Below are 19,110 nucleotides of genomic sequence, written 5' to 3'. Positions count from 1 at the left end.
AACTATTTTTAACAAGTATCCTGTTTATTTTGGTGGTATTGAATGATAATAGGTAAGGCTTTGTCCCTGTTGTGGAACTGAAGGCTTAGTGTAATTGGATGTAGTTGGAAGTCATTATAGGGAGACTGCAGGCTGCCACTGACTCAGGTCGCTGTAGTCGAACTTGCGTGGCTCGGTCCAGACGGTGGCCCCGGGCCCGAGCCGGACCCCAACACGGATCATGTTGTACACCTCAAAGTCTGAGAACACCAGAGTGACGTCACAGCGGCGCGATGAGATCCGCACACACCACTCCACGTCCCGCCAGGGCCCCCTAGTGGCCACACAGGAAAACACGTCACAGTCTCCTGTGTGGGAGCTCCAGAGTAATATTCAACCACCGTGGACTCTCACGTGTAGTTCCCATTTTATGGCAAGCCATTTTAACTTTTGATCATTTTCTTGATATCACAAATCCAATTTTTATCAACTGAAATGGAGAGCATAAATTGAATTACAACTGGGGTTTTTTTATTACGTAAAACTGAATAAAAGATTGTAATTCAATGTCTGGTATGAAAAAAGGATATACTACCTAGTGTAAATTGAATGTGTGATACCAAAAAAATGAGAGTAAAGGTTAAAATGCCTTACCATACCATATGCCCTCTGAATTTTAATACACTGACATACATTTTTTTCTCCATTACACACACACAAGCTTACTTCCACTTAGATCAGTAGCGTCATTATACAGCAACAATGGATCTATATTTAGTAAAAGTGTGCGTGCGAACACACACATGCTGGGAGACTTACCCCTGTGTCTTGGTCTGTACAGTGTAGGTGGCATTAGGACTGGCGTGGGGACAATCCCACCGCAGGAGGCATCCTAAGTCCAGTGATTCCACCGCCGTGTGGCAGACTGATCCAGTCGACCCTGCGAGGTTCGCACGAAACCCAAACACCAAGAATAGCTCACGCACTGCGATGCTCGCTGACCCGATAAACCTGTCTGTAAACCCCTGAATGCACACAGACTCCAACACACGCGCTCACTTCAGCGTGTGGCGCTGCAGCAGCCTGCCCCGTTGCTACCAAACTGGAGGAAATTATTAATTACTGGAGACCAGTGGTTCTCAATCAGGTCCTCAGACACCGCCGGTACTGCTGATTCTCTGTTCTACCCAGTCGGACTGGGCAATAATCCGATATTATCGTCTTTCAATGGTTCGTATCGGGATGCCATTCCAATATTGTCATATCGTGAGGCACACTTTTGTCGTCTAAATGGATTATAATGAGAATCTATTCATAGCGTGTCTCATCTGAAATATAAAAAACAATCAAACAGGATGAGAAGCGGTTGACATGCATATTTAACGAGTCAATAAATGAATAATGAGAGGAACGCATGTTAAAAAAGGAAACACGCCATCATGACAGAAGCTGCAGTCAAATCCAACAGAACATTTAGCAGCTGTTAGAGCAAGTATAAAGTTATTCTGCATAAATGCACATTTTTAGAGATGTGTTTTCAGCACGGCTGCTGTTCCCCGAGCATTATCTGAAAACTAGCTTTGGCGTGATATTATACTTTCCTTTACCAAACAGTTCAACATGCCGAAACCGAGTCGGAGCCTCAAACATGGTATTTTTGCACATGTGAGCAGATTTTGTGCCATATATGAATTACTATGTGAACGTTTTGGTGTGATACTACTTTCCATATCGCCCACTACTACTGACAAGTAGTTCATGACAGGTGGCTGTAATGAACTAATCGTCAGAATACAGAACCGGCAGTACTGGTGGTGCCTGAGGACCTGATTGAGAACCACTGTTTAGATTAACTTTTAAAAAAAAAAATCATTCTCTTTCGCAGGACTCACCAGTGATGAGCACGGCAGCCGTGACACACAGACTCATCCCCACCTTCAGCATCGCCGTGATGAAGAGGAGAGCTGGATGACATCCCAACATGAAGGTGACTATTTAGACCATGAGTGGGAGCGACGAAAACCCTACCAAACCGCAGGCAAGAAGAGCTGGAAGGTAAACAGCATCTCGCTGCCGAGAAGGAAGACCGGATGAGGGGATGAGGTGAGTGTACGAGGTGGAGATAAGCATTTAATTGAAGGCTGGTTAGATTGTAAGAGAGAGGAAAGGTTGTAATCTACTTATGGGGAACGGGACGGGGGGGGACTGACAAACAGATGAACAACTACAGGCCGATTCTGCACATGAATGAGAAGTTTCTGTAGAAGTGAGTCATTCGACCATGTTACATTCAGGTATATTTACATGAGTAATTGTAGAGTTTGAGTTATACATTGAAAATAAACATTCCTTTCTCAACAGATGGTAATCAAAAATATCGACCCGTTTTACTCTACAACCATTTAGTGATGTGAACAAACCTTTTACAGCATCAGAGAACATTAGAAACTCAGATTTAGTTGGTGTTTAGTGGTAAGGCCTGTATTAACAGACCTGTCAATCAATCTGGGAGTGACGGCAGCTTCCTGTGCTGCGGTTCATGTTTCCGTAGCGAGACAACCCTTTGGTGTACGGATTGTTATGGATCGTTCTGTTTTGGGAACCTCAGAATTGCATCTCTGCTCTTCGCAGATGATATGGTTTTGTTTGCCACATCAGAACGCCACCTCCAGCATGCACTGGGGCGGTTTGCTGCTGAGTGTGAAATGGCCGTGATGAGAGTGAGCACCTCCAAAACTGAGGCCATGGTTCTCTACCGGAAAATGGTGGATTGCTCCCTCTGGGTTGGGGATGAATTGTTGCCTCAAGTGAAGTAGTTCAAGTATCTCGGGGTCTTGTTCACGAGTGAGGGAAGGATGGAGCAGGAGATTGACAGGCGGATTGGTGCAGCATCAGCAGTAATGTGGACGTTGTACTGGACCGTTGTGGTGAAGAGGGAGCTGAGCTGGAAGGCAAAGCTCTCAATTTACCAGTCAATCTTTGTTCCAACCCTCACCTATGGTCATGAGCTTTGGGTAGTGACCGAAAGGGTGAGATAGCGGATACAAGCAGCTGAAATGAGTTTCCTCCGTAGGGTGTCTGGGCTCAGCCTTAGAGATAGGGTGAGGAGCTCGGACATCCGGAGGGAGCTCGGAGTAGAGCCACTGCTCCTTCGCGTTGAAAGGAGCCAGTTGAGGTGGTTCGGGCATCTGATTAGGATGCCTCCTGGGCGCCTTCCTTTGGAGGCTTTCCAGGCACGGCCAACTGGGAGGAGACCCCGGGGTAGACCCAGAACTCGCTGGAGGGACTACATGACTAATCTGGCCTGGGAACACCTTGGGATCCCCCAGGAGGAGCTGGGGAGAGGGATGTCGGGAGTGCCCTACTTAGCTTGCTGCCACCGCGACCCGAACCCGGAGAAGCGGCTGAGGATGAGATAAGATGAGAGCAGTTTTCAGAGCAACTTTTTTGAAATTCACCTGCACATGTTTTGGCAACAAGTAGTACATGGAAAGTTAAGGCAAACTTGTGGGTCGAAACCCTAAAAACAAGCAAATCTACCAGACATCTAAAACGGGATTATGAAAATGAGACATTCAAACATCACTGCATTCTGTTATCTTTTTATTCAATGCCATCTTTAAATAATAAGAATCTGTACATCTCTTTGTTGACGCCAGTCTTCGACCCTCATTTTGCAAAAGTAATAACCACAGACATCCGTTTCCTTATTAATAAGAGTAATGCAGCTGAAGTGCTTTACCAGGCAACCAGAAGGCCAATGGAGGGATCATAACAGCAACAACATTAAAAAAAAAATGTTATGGTGTACAGGACACACTATTACACACAGATCTTTCTGGAACAGTCTCAGACATGCATCTACCACCTCATTCTCATGCAAACACACACACACACACACACACACACACCTCCCTCGTGCACACAGTGCGCTGTACACTTCTCGACAATCAAATTACAAAGCATATCCGTCTAGTCATTCAAAACGGCATCGTATCAAAATCATCGCAATAGTAATACTAGGCATAACATTCCTCATCGTAGCATCGTCGGTCAAAAAAGACTCTTTAAAGCAGGACACATACAGGGTCCAGGTCAACGTATGGACAACAAAAACAAACAAACAAACAAAAAAATAGGATTTCATGCTGCAAATAGTGTGAAATCAGCCAGGCCCACGCGCACACACACACACAGACACACACACACGCGCGCGCACACTGACATCATGGCCGACATCCATGTCGTAACACCCCCAGCCCAGCAGAGGGCGTCATTCTCCTTGCAGAGTCGTCAGCTCTGTATCGTCTACGGAGTTGGTCCCCACCATTTCACCACAAATAAAGGGGTCAGAAAACAGCTCCTATAAATCACATACTGACAGAACACGGGTGTGTGTGTGTTTTAAGTAAACTGATGCGAGCTCAGACATGTGGAGGTCTGCGGCCTCCATCAAGCTCCCACCACGAAGTGTGTGTGTGTGCCGCCCACACCCAGAATCAAACAAAAATAAACACACCCAGGAAATCAGTGGGGTATTGCTGGATTGGTAATCTGTGCAAATTTTCAGGTAGACCCACTCATTTCCAGGGCAGATGTGTTGGTGCGGCTTACACGCAACTTCCTCTCTGGTCCATTTCCGGGTGCGTTGGGTGCATTTCATGTCTACATCTATGTCTGCGCCCCCGGTAAGGAGAGTCCCAGCTCCTGGCTGGCAGTGGGGGTCGGTGATGGCTGCAGGCCTTTGGGTCCTGGGCAGAGCAGGCTGCGGGAGGCCGTGTGGTCGACGTTCAGGTTTTTGTAGGGGTTTCTGCGGGGTGGGGCAGCGCGCAAACATACCGACGGGAAACGGAGGCCCGCCAGACAGCAGCCGGGACAGGAGATGACCTCCTCCTGGTCCAGGGAGTGGCCGCTGCCGGATCCGAACGGAGACGGCCCGGCGGGGTCCCCGGGGGTGTGATGGTACCCGTTATCGGCGGCATTGTTGACAGCACCCCAGGTTAAGGGTCGGCTGATGACCACGTTGTTATTGTCTAGGGGGGAGAGGGGAGGGAGGCAGGGGGGGGCGTTAGAGATGGTGGCTCCCCAGCCGTTGGAGAAAGGCAGTGTGGCAGGTTGGGTGGGGGAAGGTGAGAGTTTAGAGTAAGGAGATGGCGTTTCTAACGTCTCTGGGGAGCTGGTGCAGTCCATGGGCTCCTCTTGCTCATCCTCCTCCTCATTGTTGCCATTCTCTTGGTCCAGGAAATCAAGTGACATAGCTTCGAGGGTAAACGGGATACCTGATTCTTCCGCTGGGCTATCCATGCTCTTCCTCTCGTCCTCGCCTAAGACGAGTCTGTCCTTCTCACCTCTGCCATTTACGGTGTCTGTCTGGGACGGCGGTCGGTGGTCCTCCTCGGATAGGACAGTGGCGGGGGCGGATGTCACGTTTGGCGGCGGAGTGCACGGAAGTGACAGGCAGCGTCTGTGCCTCCTGGGTGGGTCCCCGCTGTCCGCCTCTGACGCTGCCGAGCTGCCACAGGGGTCTGGCGGCGGGGGGAGGGTGAAGGTCAGGGAGATGACCGACTTGCTGGGCGTGTCGAACAGTTTGATCTTTCCCCCTTTCAGGTCTTCGCGCTGGGAGAAGGGGTTGAAGCGGGTGGGAGGAGCCAGAGTGGTGGCAGGGAGCATGGCCAGGGGATGGAGCATGTCTGATTTGCTGCGGGAAAGGCGAGGGTCGGCCGGGAGACACAAGGACCGTCTACGCAGGGGACCAATCACCGGAGAAGCTGCTGAACGAAAAGAAAGGAAAAACAAAAACCACCCATTAGACCACGCTGCATGGCTGAGACATGGCTGCTTTGAGCATGTGAACTACACGTAAGACGCCAGGCACGGTGCAGAGAAAAACAGTTTGCCTCCGTGTGACGTCAGCAGAAGAGTTTATATAACATTAAAACACATGCAATATTCAGGACGCTGTACTCTCCCTGCAATAAAAAAAGGAAACTTGCAGCTCAGCAGCGTGACAGGATGTTTGGATCCCTACGAGTCTCAGCAGAGAGACCAGATGACACACCGACATTTTCACTTCCTTTGTTATAAATTTATAGAGCTTTTTGTCACTATTCCATCATTTATACTTCGTTTTTGTTAAACATCTTTGTCATTTTTATCGTTTGTTTTTTTTTTTTTGGACTTTACTCCCTTTTTCTCCCCAATTGCACCCGGCCAATTACCCCACTCCTCTGACCCGTCCCGGTCATTGCTCCACCCCCTCTGCCGATCCGGGGAGGGCTACAGACTACCACGTGCCTCTTTTCACCTGGCAGTGAGGAGTTTCGCCAGGGGGACGTAGCACGTGGGAGGAGCACGCTATTCCCCTCAGCCCCCCCCGAACAGGCGCCCTGACCGACCAGAGGAGGGGCTAGTGCAGCAACCAGGACACATACCCACATCCAGCTTCCCACCTGCAGACACGGTCAATTATGTCTGTAGGGACCAAGCTGGAGGTAACTTGGGATTTGAACCAGCGATCCCCGTGTTGGTAGGCAACGGAATAGACCGCTATGCTACCCGGACGCCCCGCAAACGTGACAAAATAATTTGACTTGAAAAACATACACGCATCTTTAAACACACCACCCGGGATTACCCTTCTTTTGAGAGGCATTGCTAATTGCCCTGAACGACAGCCAGCAATTGAGCTAAGCTAGGCTAAACTCGTACGTTCAAACTGCACAGAAGTAAAAAGGTATCCATGAGTTTGATCCAAGTAGGACACATAGTACAAAACCCAGAAACCAAACTCTCCCTTTAAACCACAACATGACAGCGGAAACCTCCACTTGTGTGCACCTTAAAGTGTACACACACACACGCACACACACACGGACACTGAATGACTCACCCTTGACCGCTGGCTCATCTTTCTGCGTCCTCTCGACTTCCCTTTTCTCCAGCTCAGCTACGATCTCGGAGAAGGATGGACGGAGCGCCGCGTTCATCTGGTGGAGGAGAGAGAGACAGAGGGAAACCAGTCAGATAGAAAGAGGAATGGCGCTCAGCTCAAAATCAGACATTTTCTGTAGAGAAATCACGTAAATAAACTGTGTGACAGAGTGGTCTTTGCATTTTTTTCAATGCACAGAAACACATGAAGTCATTTTAAAGTTACATGCAGGCAGGCGAGTACGAAGAAATCTAGTTTAGATGTTAAAGGAGGGATGGAAAACACACACCACACACAATGCTTTATTAAATTATGCCAACCAAGCTAACAGAGGAGGCCTCAACGGTAACGTCTTGCATCCCAAAAAGACTCTACTATACATCCACTTCCCATTCTGAACAGATCTAACCCGGCCTACAGGACATGGATGGTCTACCAACTACGTAGACATCCATTTAGCACCCAAGAGTTTAGACCAGTGGTTCTCAATCAGGTCCTCAGGTACCACCGGTACTGCTGGTTCTGTTCTGCCAGGTAGGTCATGGCATCCACCTGTTGTTCCAGGTGTAAAAGCTCCCTGATTGGAGGCTGAATAACTGGAACAGGTGAATGTGACCCCTTCATCAGGTGGACGGAGGAAGCTCGTATTTCCAATGTCGGAAGTCCTATGTGCAACCTGACTGGCGTTCAAGTGTTTTGGTCAGAAATATCGGGTGACCAAAGCAACTGGATCTCATCTCATCTCATCATTAGCCGCTTCTCCGGGGTCGGGTCGCAGTGGCAGCAAGCCAAGTAGGGCACTCCAGATGTCCCTCTCCCCAGCAACGCCCTCCAGCTCCTCCTGGGGGATCCCAAGGCGTTCCCAGGCTAGATTGGACATGTAGTCCCTCCAGCAAGTTCTGGGTCTACCCCGTGGTCTCCTTCCAGTTGGCCGTGCCCGGAAAACCGCCAAAAGAAGGCGCCCAGGAGGCATCCTAATCAGATGCCCGAACCACCTCAACTGGTTCCTTTCGACACAAAAGAGCAGTGGCTCTACTCCGAGCTCCCTGCGGATGTCCAAGCTCCTCACCCTATCTCTAAGGCTGAGCCCAGACACCCTACGGAGGAAACTCATCCCGTTTACCCGTAGATGTTAAACATACAGCTACAAAAAATGTGTGAGTTGTTTTCTACCTAAGCTGCTGAGTGAACAGCAGAGAGGAAACACCTGCAGTATATTTTCTCTTTCATTTTTCTAATTTACAAATTATTATTCAGGCCAAATTTGTTTATTGGCCAGTTTGTTTATTTCTTTCCAGGGTTCTCCCCAAGCAATTTAAATACACATAGAATAATTAAAAATATCATCTTTCTAACATCAGCTGCTTACTTCCTTCCTACTCACTCCGCTATTTTTGCGGTCATGAAACATCACAACTCAGGAAAACAAATATCATCAATATTCCCCAATTTCCCCACTGGTGATCACTACTTTGAAGAGGCGTTCATGTGCTGGAGCACTTGGAAGAGTCTATAATGAACTACCTGGGATAACAGAAACCCAACAGTACTTACCGGTGGTACCTGAGGACCTGATGGAGAACCACTGCTCAACAACCTCACTCGGTATCAGTCGCTAAACAGGCAGGCTAACTACCTATCTAACCAAATGAATCAACAAATGCATTATGGATGGAGGGGAAGGAAGGTAGAAAATGGGTTACATGCAATTTGTGCAATTTGTGTGTCTTACATTGCAGCAGGTGACGGCTAATTCCAGGAAGTCAGGAGGACAGTCTCCCACCATGTGGTGAAAGGTCTCCACATCCAGACCAAAGTCCTACCAAAAAAAAAAAAAGATAAACAAAAAACAGTAAGGTTGTAGCCTCGGGGAGCTAGCTGCCTCTCGGGGAGCTAGCTGCCATAGGTTTACACTGAACCTGCAATGTACGTAGCTTTCGCTGCCAGGCGTCGGGGCGTGTAGATTCACTGGGAATGACCGGGAAGCTATTGGACTAAAATTCTAACACTGTTTATTACAAAGAACTAAAATACCCTTGCATAAATTTAAGCGTAAGTAGAAGCCATATCATCCAGTGCTCTTTTTTGGGGGGGAGGGGATTAACCCCCGTTTTTTTCCCCTCCCCAATTGTACTTGGCCAGTTACCCCGCTCTTCTGAGCTGTCCCGGTCGCTGCTGGATATATAACCACTGTTAAAGTCCAGACTACAATCCTTTTACTGGTTTTGAGTGTCGCATCCTGCAAATAGATGTTGGATATATCATTTTGGAAGGAAATTATATGTATATATTTTTAAAAAAATTTATTTCCCACCTTTTCCTCCCCACTTGTATCTGGCCAATTACCTCACTCTTCTGAGCCGTCCCGGTCACTGCTCCACCCCCTCTGCTGATCCGGGGAGGGCTGCAGACTACCACGTCTCCTCCGATACATGTGGAGTCGCCAGCCGCTTCTTTTCACCGGACACTGAGGAGTTTCACCAGGGGCGACATAGTGTGTGGGAGGATCACGCTATTCCCCCCAGTTCCCCCTCCCCCCTGAACAGGTGCCCCAACTGACCAGAGGAGGCGCTAGTGCAGCAACCAGGATACATACCCACATCCAGCTTCCCATGAACTGGACAGATCTGCTCAGTATGTGGATGTAGTATAGATATGTAACGGGCGTCCGGGTGGCGTAGCGGTCTATTCTGTTGCCTACCAACACGGGGATCGCTGGTTCGAATCCCCGTGTTACCTCCGGCTTGGTCAGGCATCCCTATAGAAACAATTAGCTGTGTCTGCAGGTGGGAAGCTGGATGTGGACATGTGCCCTGGTCGCTGCACCAGCGCCTCCTCTGGTCAGTCGGGGCGCCTGTTCAGGGAAGAGGGGGAACTGGGGGGAATAGCGTGATCCTCCCACACACTGTCCCCTCTGGTGAAACTCCTCACTGTCAGGTGAAAAGAAGCGGCTGGCGACTCCACATGTATTGGAGGAGACATGTGGTAGTCTGCAGCCCTCCCCGGATCAGCAGAGGGGGTGGAGCAGCGACCGGGACGGCTCAGAAGAGTGGGGTAATTGGCCTGATAGAAGTGGGGAGGAAAAGGTGGGAAATAAATAAAAATATATATATATATAATTTCCTTCCGAAATGATATATCCAACATGTATTTGCAGGATGCGACACTCAAAACCAGTAAAAGGATTGTAGTCTGGACTTTAACAGTGGTTATATATCCATAGGTTAAGTTAGTCCTTCTATTAACTCATAACCAGATAGGAATTAGTATTTTACATACTGAGCAGCGAACATCGGCCCTGAAATTATTAATAGCTTTTTTTTCAAAGATGACTTGATGCAGCAGGACCCTTGATGAAAGGATGACTAACATGTGATGAATTGATGAAAGGCTGACGTGACTGTAGCTATGGAAGTAATGAAAGGGTTTTCACCGGCACCTCAGTGCGTGGCAGGATATCGGGGTCAGCCTGTATCCTCGCTATAGTTTCACAAAGGATGATCCCAAATGCAAACACGTCCACCTGATGGGGGGGGGGAGACCCAGAGAGAGAGATACAGAGAGAGAGAGAGAGAGAGATACAGAAAGATATATCCTGGTAAATTCGAGAAACAAAATGAGGTAAAACATACATGCATCATCTCCGTCATCTCCATTCCCATCCATAGCAAGAAATTCCATTTATCAAAAATGAATTTTTTTTTGTTTTTTTGTTATTCGACTGTGTTAACTTTCACATGTTTTGGCCATCTTATAATATCCTAACAAAGCTCCAGTATTATAATATCCTAATAAATCTGCAGTATTATAATTTATAATATCCTAATAAAGCTGCAGTATTATAATATCCTAATAAATCTGCTGTATTATAATTTATAATAGCTAATAAATCTGCAGTATTATAATATCCTAATAAAGCTGCAGTATTATAATATGCTAATAAATCTGCAGTATTACAGTAAATGCTTGTGTATACTGTCCACTCATCTGTACAACGCTTATTAGCAAGTGACAGGGAAAAAACCCTAGCAGGATTCAATGCAAGGCTGCTGTGTGTGTGTGGTCTTGGCAGGTTTAGTTAATTTGCACTGGCCTTCTCATGTTTGCCTTTTTAAAATTGGATTCGCATCAGGAGTGATGCATATACTTCACTAATCTAAACAGAGTATTACAAAACGGTTGGCAGTCGAGTTAGTAGTAATTTCCCTCTCCGTGTCTGCCTACTACACAGCTAGACTCCATACTGGCATGAATCATTATAATTTATCAAATTGTCTGTGTATGTCAGCATGTACTTCCTCTAGCTTTGTCTTTGTACTTGTCAACATGGCCATTCATGATGTATGCGGAATTCTCGCAGGGAAAGCAAACACACAGCTACAGGTCGTGGGAATAAATCTGTCATTACCTTCTCATTATAAAGCTCTCCTCGCAGCACTTCTGGAGCCATCCAGTAGGGGGAGCCCACCACAGCCAGGGGCTCCTGGTCTGCTGCGTCACTGTAGGGACGACGACAGAGAGACAGACAGAGAGAGAGAGAGAGAGATATGAAGGAAAGCGACACTTGAAATCAGGCACAAACACTTTGGGTCTCGTGCTCTGGTCGGACTTATAAGCATAATTTTCTGGCTTAGTGACAAATGACTATTATTCTATTAGAGAATTGCGATTCATAAATATCCCAATGGATTAAGTATGCCTTCAATAACATAAATTGTGAAGTCATTTTCATGTCACCACTGACTAAATTTATTTCTGAATGGTTTTTAATGCATTGCCAAAGTTTCCGTTTTGTAAATTAGAAAAATGGCCACTTTCCAGGCCTGCAGAGGAACCCCGCTGTTCGTAGATGAGTCAGAAGACAAAACAGATGGAATAACAGCCATGCGACCAGGCAGTATGCTTCACTTCATTAACACACAACCCAATCAGAGAGGGTGCATGGGGTGAAACACAGAGGTCTGTGCACGTGAGCGTGCGCGTCAGCTGTATCTTAATTACTGCAGTGTTTTTCAGGGATACCATAAGAGATGCCGTTGTGCAACTGCAAATTTTAGAAAGAGGAAGGAACACAAGAATGTGCAAGGAAAATGTGCGCGCACACACACACACACACACATGCACACAACTGCTGGCAGATACTTCCTCTCTGTGCTATTTTCATCTGCTACTGTGGGTTGTGATACTGCAGAAATACAGCAAGAGAAGTAATAGCACCATGGAGAGACAGGGAGGCAGTCCCTCAGGATAAACGTCATTTGGAGAAGTGAGGGAACCATCAGCAAAGGAGGGAAAAAGAGGGAGGGGGAGCGAGGTGAGACAGCGAGACAGACAGACAAGAGAGCAAGACAGAGAGAGAGCGTAACAGACAGACAGACAGAGAAAGGGAGAGAGAGCTGAGAGACACAGATAGACGAGAGAGGTGAGACAGACAGACAGAAAAGACAGAAAGACGAGAGAGAGAGATGAGAGACAGACAGACGAGAGAGGGAGAGGTCAGACAGACAGAAAAGTGAGACAGACGACAGAGAGGTGAGACAGCCAGGAGAGAGAGAGAGAGAGAGAGAGATGGACGACTAGAATAGTTTGACCTTATTTGGAGCTCTTTCCCTAAACCCCTCTTCATCTCCTCTCCCTCCAATCATGCCACAAGCACAGGGGTAGCAGTCCAACAGAAACACACACACACACACACAGAAAAGGGTTGACATTACGGTGAGTTCTCCACCTCTATAAGTGTAAATACCTTACTCGGTGCTCACTGAAAAGGAAAACATGCCATTCAAAGTGTTTCGGAAACGAGTTCAATGGCCACTGTTGGAACACAACAGCTGAAGTCGGATGACAAACACACACTCCCATGTTACACTGCTGGAGGAACGACAAACGCACACTCCCATGTTACACTGCTGGAGGAACGACAAACACACACTCCCATGTTACACTGCTGGAGGAACGACAAACACACACTCCCATGTTACACTGCTGGAGGAACGACAAACACACACTCCCATGTTACACTGCTGGAGGAACGACAAACACACACAGTGAACCACAGACGTGCACACACTGCATGTGCAGGTAGGCAAACATGAGAGGGGCTGGGCACAAACAGAGTAAGAGGAAACAGTATAGTCTCACACACACACACACACACACATACACACACACACACACACAGGGGCAGGCCAGGTTACAGCAGCAGCTGTCTCCTCTCAGCGTGTTTACTAAATGACTGGAGACACATTTCCTAAAGAGACCAACAGGAGAATAACGTGCTAATGGGATGTGTGTGTGTGCGTGTGTGTGTGTGTGTGTGTGTGTCGGGAGGTGGGGAGTGAGGTTGCATTTCCTTGACGTCACGCTCGCCATCTCAGCCTCTTCATCAGTTATCAGTCCAGGCGGTCAAGCGATATGTCCATAAAACAGAGAGGCAGCGCGTGTAAGTGGAGGGGAGGCGTGGAGGGTTAAATGGCCTCGTTGTCGTCATCACACACGGTGTGGGTGTGTGATTGTTGTCGTCATGATACACAGTGTGTGTGTGATTTCATCTGAGAAGCAGCCAACCAACCGCCGCAATTCTGGCCAGTTGTTTATAGCCGGCACAGCAGGCTGTGAATTTATGATGATGAATAAAATACACTGTGTAAATGTCACAGCATGATAAACACACACACACACACACACACACACACACACACACACACACACACACACGAAGGAAGACAAGACATCTCACAGGTGGCTCAGGACAGAGCAGATGAAATGTTGACAAGTGAACGTCTGTCCAACGTCCCCCTAGAAACAAGGCTCATTAATCATAGTTCCACGTTATTTTGGGGGAAACTTTGTTTTGACCCCCCCCCACACACACACACACACACAACATAGATGCATACATACACACACAACATAGATACAAACACACACATACATGCATACAAACACATACATACACACATGCATACACACACACAACATAGATAAGACACACACAACATAGATACCTACATGCATACAAACACACACACAAACACAACATAGATACATACAATCACACACAGTCACATTCCTCACAGAGGGGCAGAGCAACACAGACAGCAGTATTGAAGACTGATGAGTGAGAGAACGACAGATGGAGGAAGAGGAGGAGTCTTGTTGTCACATCTTATCTAACCTACATGTGCAGATAGCAGCTTGATGAACAGACCTACACACTGACCTGTACTCCGGGATCTTCTCCGCCAGACCGAAGTCCCCGACCACCGCCGAACACACACCGCTCTCCCAGCGCACCAGGCAGTTCTGCAGAGTTCACACACACCGCTTTATTACAGGCTACACAAACGCTGCACAAAAACACTGGTGGAAAAAAACAAACTTCAGCCAGTGGACCAGAGTGATAGGGGTACATACATACGCCTGTCCTCATACTGAGTTACATGAAGCCTACCTTGTGTGTGTGTGTGTGTGTGTGTGTAACTGCCATGTGGTGGTGTTTTGTTGGAAGATACATCTGTGGGTAACACTTTAGTATGGGGAACGTAGTCACCAGTAATTAGGTGCTAATTAGCATGCAAATTAGCAACATATTGGCTCTTAATTGGTCATTATTACGTACTCATTAATGCCTTATTCTGCATTGCCTTATTATACAACCAGTAAGCCATTAACTATGAGTTTTCCCTCTATAACCTCAGAATTATTGCTTATTAGTAGTACCATCTCAATATGCTTTGCTTAGTATGGACTTTATAAGGTGGTAGTACAACAAGAAGAGTTATTCTCCCTTACTAACACTTAATGAATATGGTCTGTTCTTACATAACAAAACACAAAACTACAAGTGTTAATAGTGTTAAATTACTGTAAATTAAGTTTTTGTTACTTAGAATATGTTCCCCATACTAAAGTGTTACCCATCTGTGTATATACAAGTGAAGCAAGTGTGTGTGTCTGTGTGTGGTTGTGCAGGTCAGTGTGCATCCATGCTTGTAATTCATATGCATGACTACCTTGGAGGCGAGGTCCCTGTGGAGGACGCATCGCTGCAAAGTTGTTGAGCGTTAGTGTGTGTGTGGGTGCTTAGATGTGTGTGCTTGCATGCATCTGTGCGTGTGCATGGTGTGTACAGTTACTTCTGAGGGCATCAGTGCGTGTGCATGGTGTGTACAGTTACCTTGGAGGTGAGGTCCCTGTGGAAGATGCCCTTGCTGTGGAGATACTGCAGTCCCCTGGCGATGTCCAGGGCCAGGCCCAGCCGAGTGCTCCAGGACAGGTACACCTCGCTGTCCAACAGCTGCTCCAAGTTGCCACCGTTAATGTACTGCAGTTAACAGGAGGGGCACAAAAACAGGTTTTCGATTAGAAAGTAAAGGCGAGGGATATTCTCGATGTCATGGTAACTGTAGATCATCTGAATCATCTGTTGTTGTCGGGTTGTCATGGCTATCAGTTACTGGGACAGCAACAGGAAGTGTCAACCGCCGTTCTGTGACTGAGGCGACATTAGACATTCAGCAACAGTCACGTCACCAAAAACTGGTTAATGGCAAAAGACAAAACTGGTTTTACCATATCAATGTATAACATACTTCATGTGTGTCTGTGATATGCATCATGTCTGTCCATAATATGTACAGGTGCTGTCCATTAGCCACCCAGTTCCCCTTAGAACCCTTATATAGTACAGAACTGCAGTCATATTGTGTTTGCACATATACAATCATATATTATGTCTCTATTATTATTATTTTAAATTATTATTTTATTTTTTACATTATTGTTATTATTATTATTTCTATTTATCATACAATCTTATATTATTTCTCCATTATTATTATTAATTATTATTTTTATTTATTATTTATCCAGTATCCCCGCAACCCTGAGCAGGATAAGCAGTTTGGATAATGGATATTATATTATACTCATTGTGGAAGAGGTCTGTGTGATGGGTTGGGTTGGAAAACTAGGTTTGGGTTCACCAACCGCTGTAAAAAATACTTCTTTTTTTTCCTGTTTGTATACCATGTAATGCTGCTTTTTCCCCCAATTAGATATTGTTTGAAAAAATCAAACACTATTCCAGCTGACTTCCAGCCTCTTCTTTCATTCTCTCTCGTTGCATTACTGGACTCTGTGCTCTGTTGTTGTAGTTGTTTATATTGATTGACTTTTTTTGTGTGTATGTGGAGAGATGTGTTTGGTGCTCTGTCTATTGTCTATTGTATGCGTGACCCTGTGCTGTTACACAACGCTCGGGGCCCCATTCATTCCTGTGCCATGTGTGTCAGTGTGGACTTTGTTAGTTGTCAATACGTCCCCGCACCAATGCCACAAACACAAACGTCCCGCAAAACAACTGCAGTCATCAGCCAATGAAGTGATTATGGTTTCCATTCTGAAACACGGCGTTTTGTGGTTTCCACTACAAGACACTTCCGCTCCATCAGCAGATTAAACTGAGAGTGTGTTACCTCTGTGAGGGCGTGGAGCTGTCCCTCGTGCACACACACTCCTATGAACCTGCAGGGAAAGCAGACAAACACACTTTTTCAATGAAGAGATACAACTGAGGAAACAAAGATGAGTCCCGGTGTCATTTCATGCTTCACCGAAGGTCCCTAATTCGAACTGATATGTTGATATGTAACGGGCATCTGGGTGGCATAGTGGTCTATTCCATTACCTACTAACACGGGGATCACCGGTTCGAATCCGCGTGTTACCTCCAGCTTGGTCAGGCGTCCCTACAGACACAGTTGGCTGTGTCTGCGGGTGGGAAGCCAGATGTGGGTATGTGTCCTGGTCACTGCACTAGCACCTCCTCTGGTCAGTCGGGGTGCCTGTTCAGGGAGGAGGGGGAACTGGGAGGGAATAGCGTGATCCTCCCACGCACTACGTCCCCCTGGTGAACCTCCTCAATGTCAGGTGAAAAGAAGCGGCTGGCGACTCCACATGTATCGGAGGGGGCATGTGGTAGTCTGCAGCCCTCCCCGGATCGGTAGAGCTCGGATGAGTGGGTAATTGGCCAGGTACAATTGGGGAGAAAAAGGGTGGAAAAAAAATATATAGATATGTTGATATAAAACCAGGTGTGTTGTGGGATCGTGGTTCTGGCAATACGGAGATATAACTTAAATGTTAAATGTGTAACTGTGTTGTTCGTGATCCGCTGTTGTCCATGTATGTATTGTGCTGCAGAGTTTAACGTGTACCGAAACCAAATTCCACCGGCCTTGGTTGTGTTGCTAATACAACAATCTAATCTAATCTAATGTTGACATTCCCTGGACTTAAAGGTGTGTTGTCTGATTGTGGTAATCTGGTGATATAACTTAAATGTTGACATTCCCTGGTTAAAGGCTGCATTACAGTCAAGTGAGAGTTTTCCGAACTTATTCCACTGTTTTAGTGACATGAACAATGAACGTCTCTACCTGCTTGGTCATCACGTCCACATTACTAATGATCATTTATCAACATTTACTGCTGTGTAAATATCTTGTGAAAGCACTGATAGTCACCCACATAATATAGCCACATTATCAATAGAGACAGTCAATCAAAAATATTGATAAGATTTTGGCAACACCACCTCGTCATAATTAAGACATGCTAAAGAGAAATTATGACCACGGAAGGAAACTATAAACAGGATTAATTCAACTATAACAGCCTGCAGATCATCAATTTTACCACAGATCTAATATTTGTTTACCATTGATTCGTTTTTTCAGAGTCAGACAAACTAATGGAAACCTGTTTATTTCCCCGTGCGGTTTAAAGGTAGGTTGAGCTAAGCTAGGCTAGCTAAGCCAGCTAGGTTTAGCCTAGCTTAAGCTAAGCTAGGCTATCTAAGCCAGCTAGGTTTAGCCTAGCTAAGCTCAACTGCTGGGCGTCTGACGAGCACCGCTTCCCACAGGAGAAACACACCTTCCCCGGAGCGAATCCTTAATACCGTTTACCTGTTAGCCAAGCGTTATTTTATTCTTCATCAATGTTTCCACAAGCATACACAAAATCCTAAAAATGTAATTATAGTTCACTCTCATTCAGTCTTGTTGGGAGACTTGGAAAGCGAATGGAAAGTCAAGCTAGTCCAGCTAGGAGGAAGCGTAAACTTAGCAAGTTTGGTATCATCTCTTTTCATTGTTTGTAGTGAAAATCACCAATTTTATACATACACGAATTACAACATTTAGTTTTTTTAGACTAGCCATCCGTTGTTTTGTTTTTGTTTTTTTGGTGAAGTTTAAAGGCTTTCCCTTCTTTTGAGAGATGCTTATGATCCCAGTTGACGTCCAGCAATTGAGCTAAGCTAGGCTAAACTCGTCGCTCAGCGTACCTTGTAGTAAACAGGTATCCATGAGTTTGTCCGACTCCATGCAAGTAGGACACGTCGTTACCCTGGAAACCAAACTACCCCGCTAAATTCATGGGAAAACAAACAAACAAACAAACAAACAAACAACCCAATGTGTGTTTTCGTCCATACTGACCTGAGTATGTTGGGGTGTGATAGTCTGTTCATGAGCTGGACCTCCCTGAGCATATTGGCTCTGTTGCTGGCCATGGTGTTCATCTTCAGAGCCATCACCTGGCCTGACACCCGGTGCTGCACCTGAACACACACACACACACACACACACACAATTTATTCCTTTTGGATTTTCACCTCTGATTTAAGTACCACAAAGAGAAGGTCAACATTGTTTAGTAATTCTTGAAGATACAAAAACAGGCGAGCCAGGGGCGTGGCCACGTGGGGGCCGAGGGGAGGGGCACGCCCCCCCCGCCACCCTTCCCCTGTCCCGAGTGGGTAAAAAAAAAACACCTGCACAGAAACAGTCAAATGGAAGCTGAAATACATGCATTAATATCATTAGCCTATTATTATTAAGTCTTGTCCTTTGCCACCAACGTTATGAGCCCAATGGGCTCATATTTGTGTAAAAGCAAGAGTGTGTAAGTGCAGCATGGCAAGTCCAAGTGACGTAGTTTATTTAGTTGTGTGTGTTCAGGATATGGAAGTGTTGGCCTCATCGTGTACATTTTCCCTGCATGCAATTGAAATTGCAATTGAAATACTAAACGGCATTTCTGTCTTCGGTCTTTACACGTTGCAGCACTTAAACCATACCCATTGCATTAACACCCGTGCATGGGACATGTAGATTAGATGAATGATACCATCC

At 46.3% G+C, this 19,110-nt stretch overlaps 1 protein-coding gene across 1 annotated transcript; it reads right to left on the bottom strand.

Moving 5' to 3' along the window:
* Positions 1 to 3,571: 3,571 nt before the first annotated feature.
* Positions 3,572 to 18,509, bottom strand: tesk1b (testis associated actin remodelling kinase 1b). The gene is made up of 9 exons (XM_056300216.1): positions 18,415 to 18,509; positions 16,390 to 16,438; positions 15,090 to 15,236; positions 14,133 to 14,215; positions 11,319 to 11,409; positions 10,344 to 10,433; positions 8,643 to 8,729; positions 6,869 to 6,965; positions 3,572 to 5,750 (listed from the first exon to the last, which is right to left on the bottom strand). Exons 1-9 carry the CDS (start codon positions 18,507 to 18,509, stop codon positions 4,651 to 4,653), a joined length of 1,839 nt encoding a protein of 612 aa, XP_056156191.1. The 3' UTR covers positions 3,572 to 4,650.
* Between the last annotated feature and the right edge of the window lie 601 nt (positions 18,510 to 19,110).

This window comes from Lampris incognitus, chromosome 20, assembly GCF_029633865.1.
Source record: "Lampris incognitus isolate fLamInc1 chromosome 20, fLamInc1.hap2, whole genome shotgun sequence".
NCBI lineage: Eukaryota > Metazoa > Chordata > Actinopteri > Lampriformes > Lampridae > Lampris > Lampris incognitus.
Note: the sequence above shows the minus strand (reverse complement) of the source record. Positions and strands in the feature narration are given on the sequence as shown.

Excerpts from the sequence above, each read along its gene's own strand:
- tesk1b (XM_056300216.1), bottom strand. The coding sequence starts at position 18,509 with ATGGCTCTGAAGATGAACACCATGGCCAGCAACAGAGCCAATATGCTC. Across the intron at positions 16,439-18,414 it reads TCACACCCCAACATACTCAG|GTTCATAGGAGTGTGTGTGC; the intron begins GTCAGTATGGAC and ends CTTTCCCTGCAG. Across the intron at positions 15,237-16,389 it reads AGCTCCACGCCCTCACAGAG|TACATTAACGGTGGCAACTT; the intron begins GTAACACACTCT and ends TGTTAACTGCAG.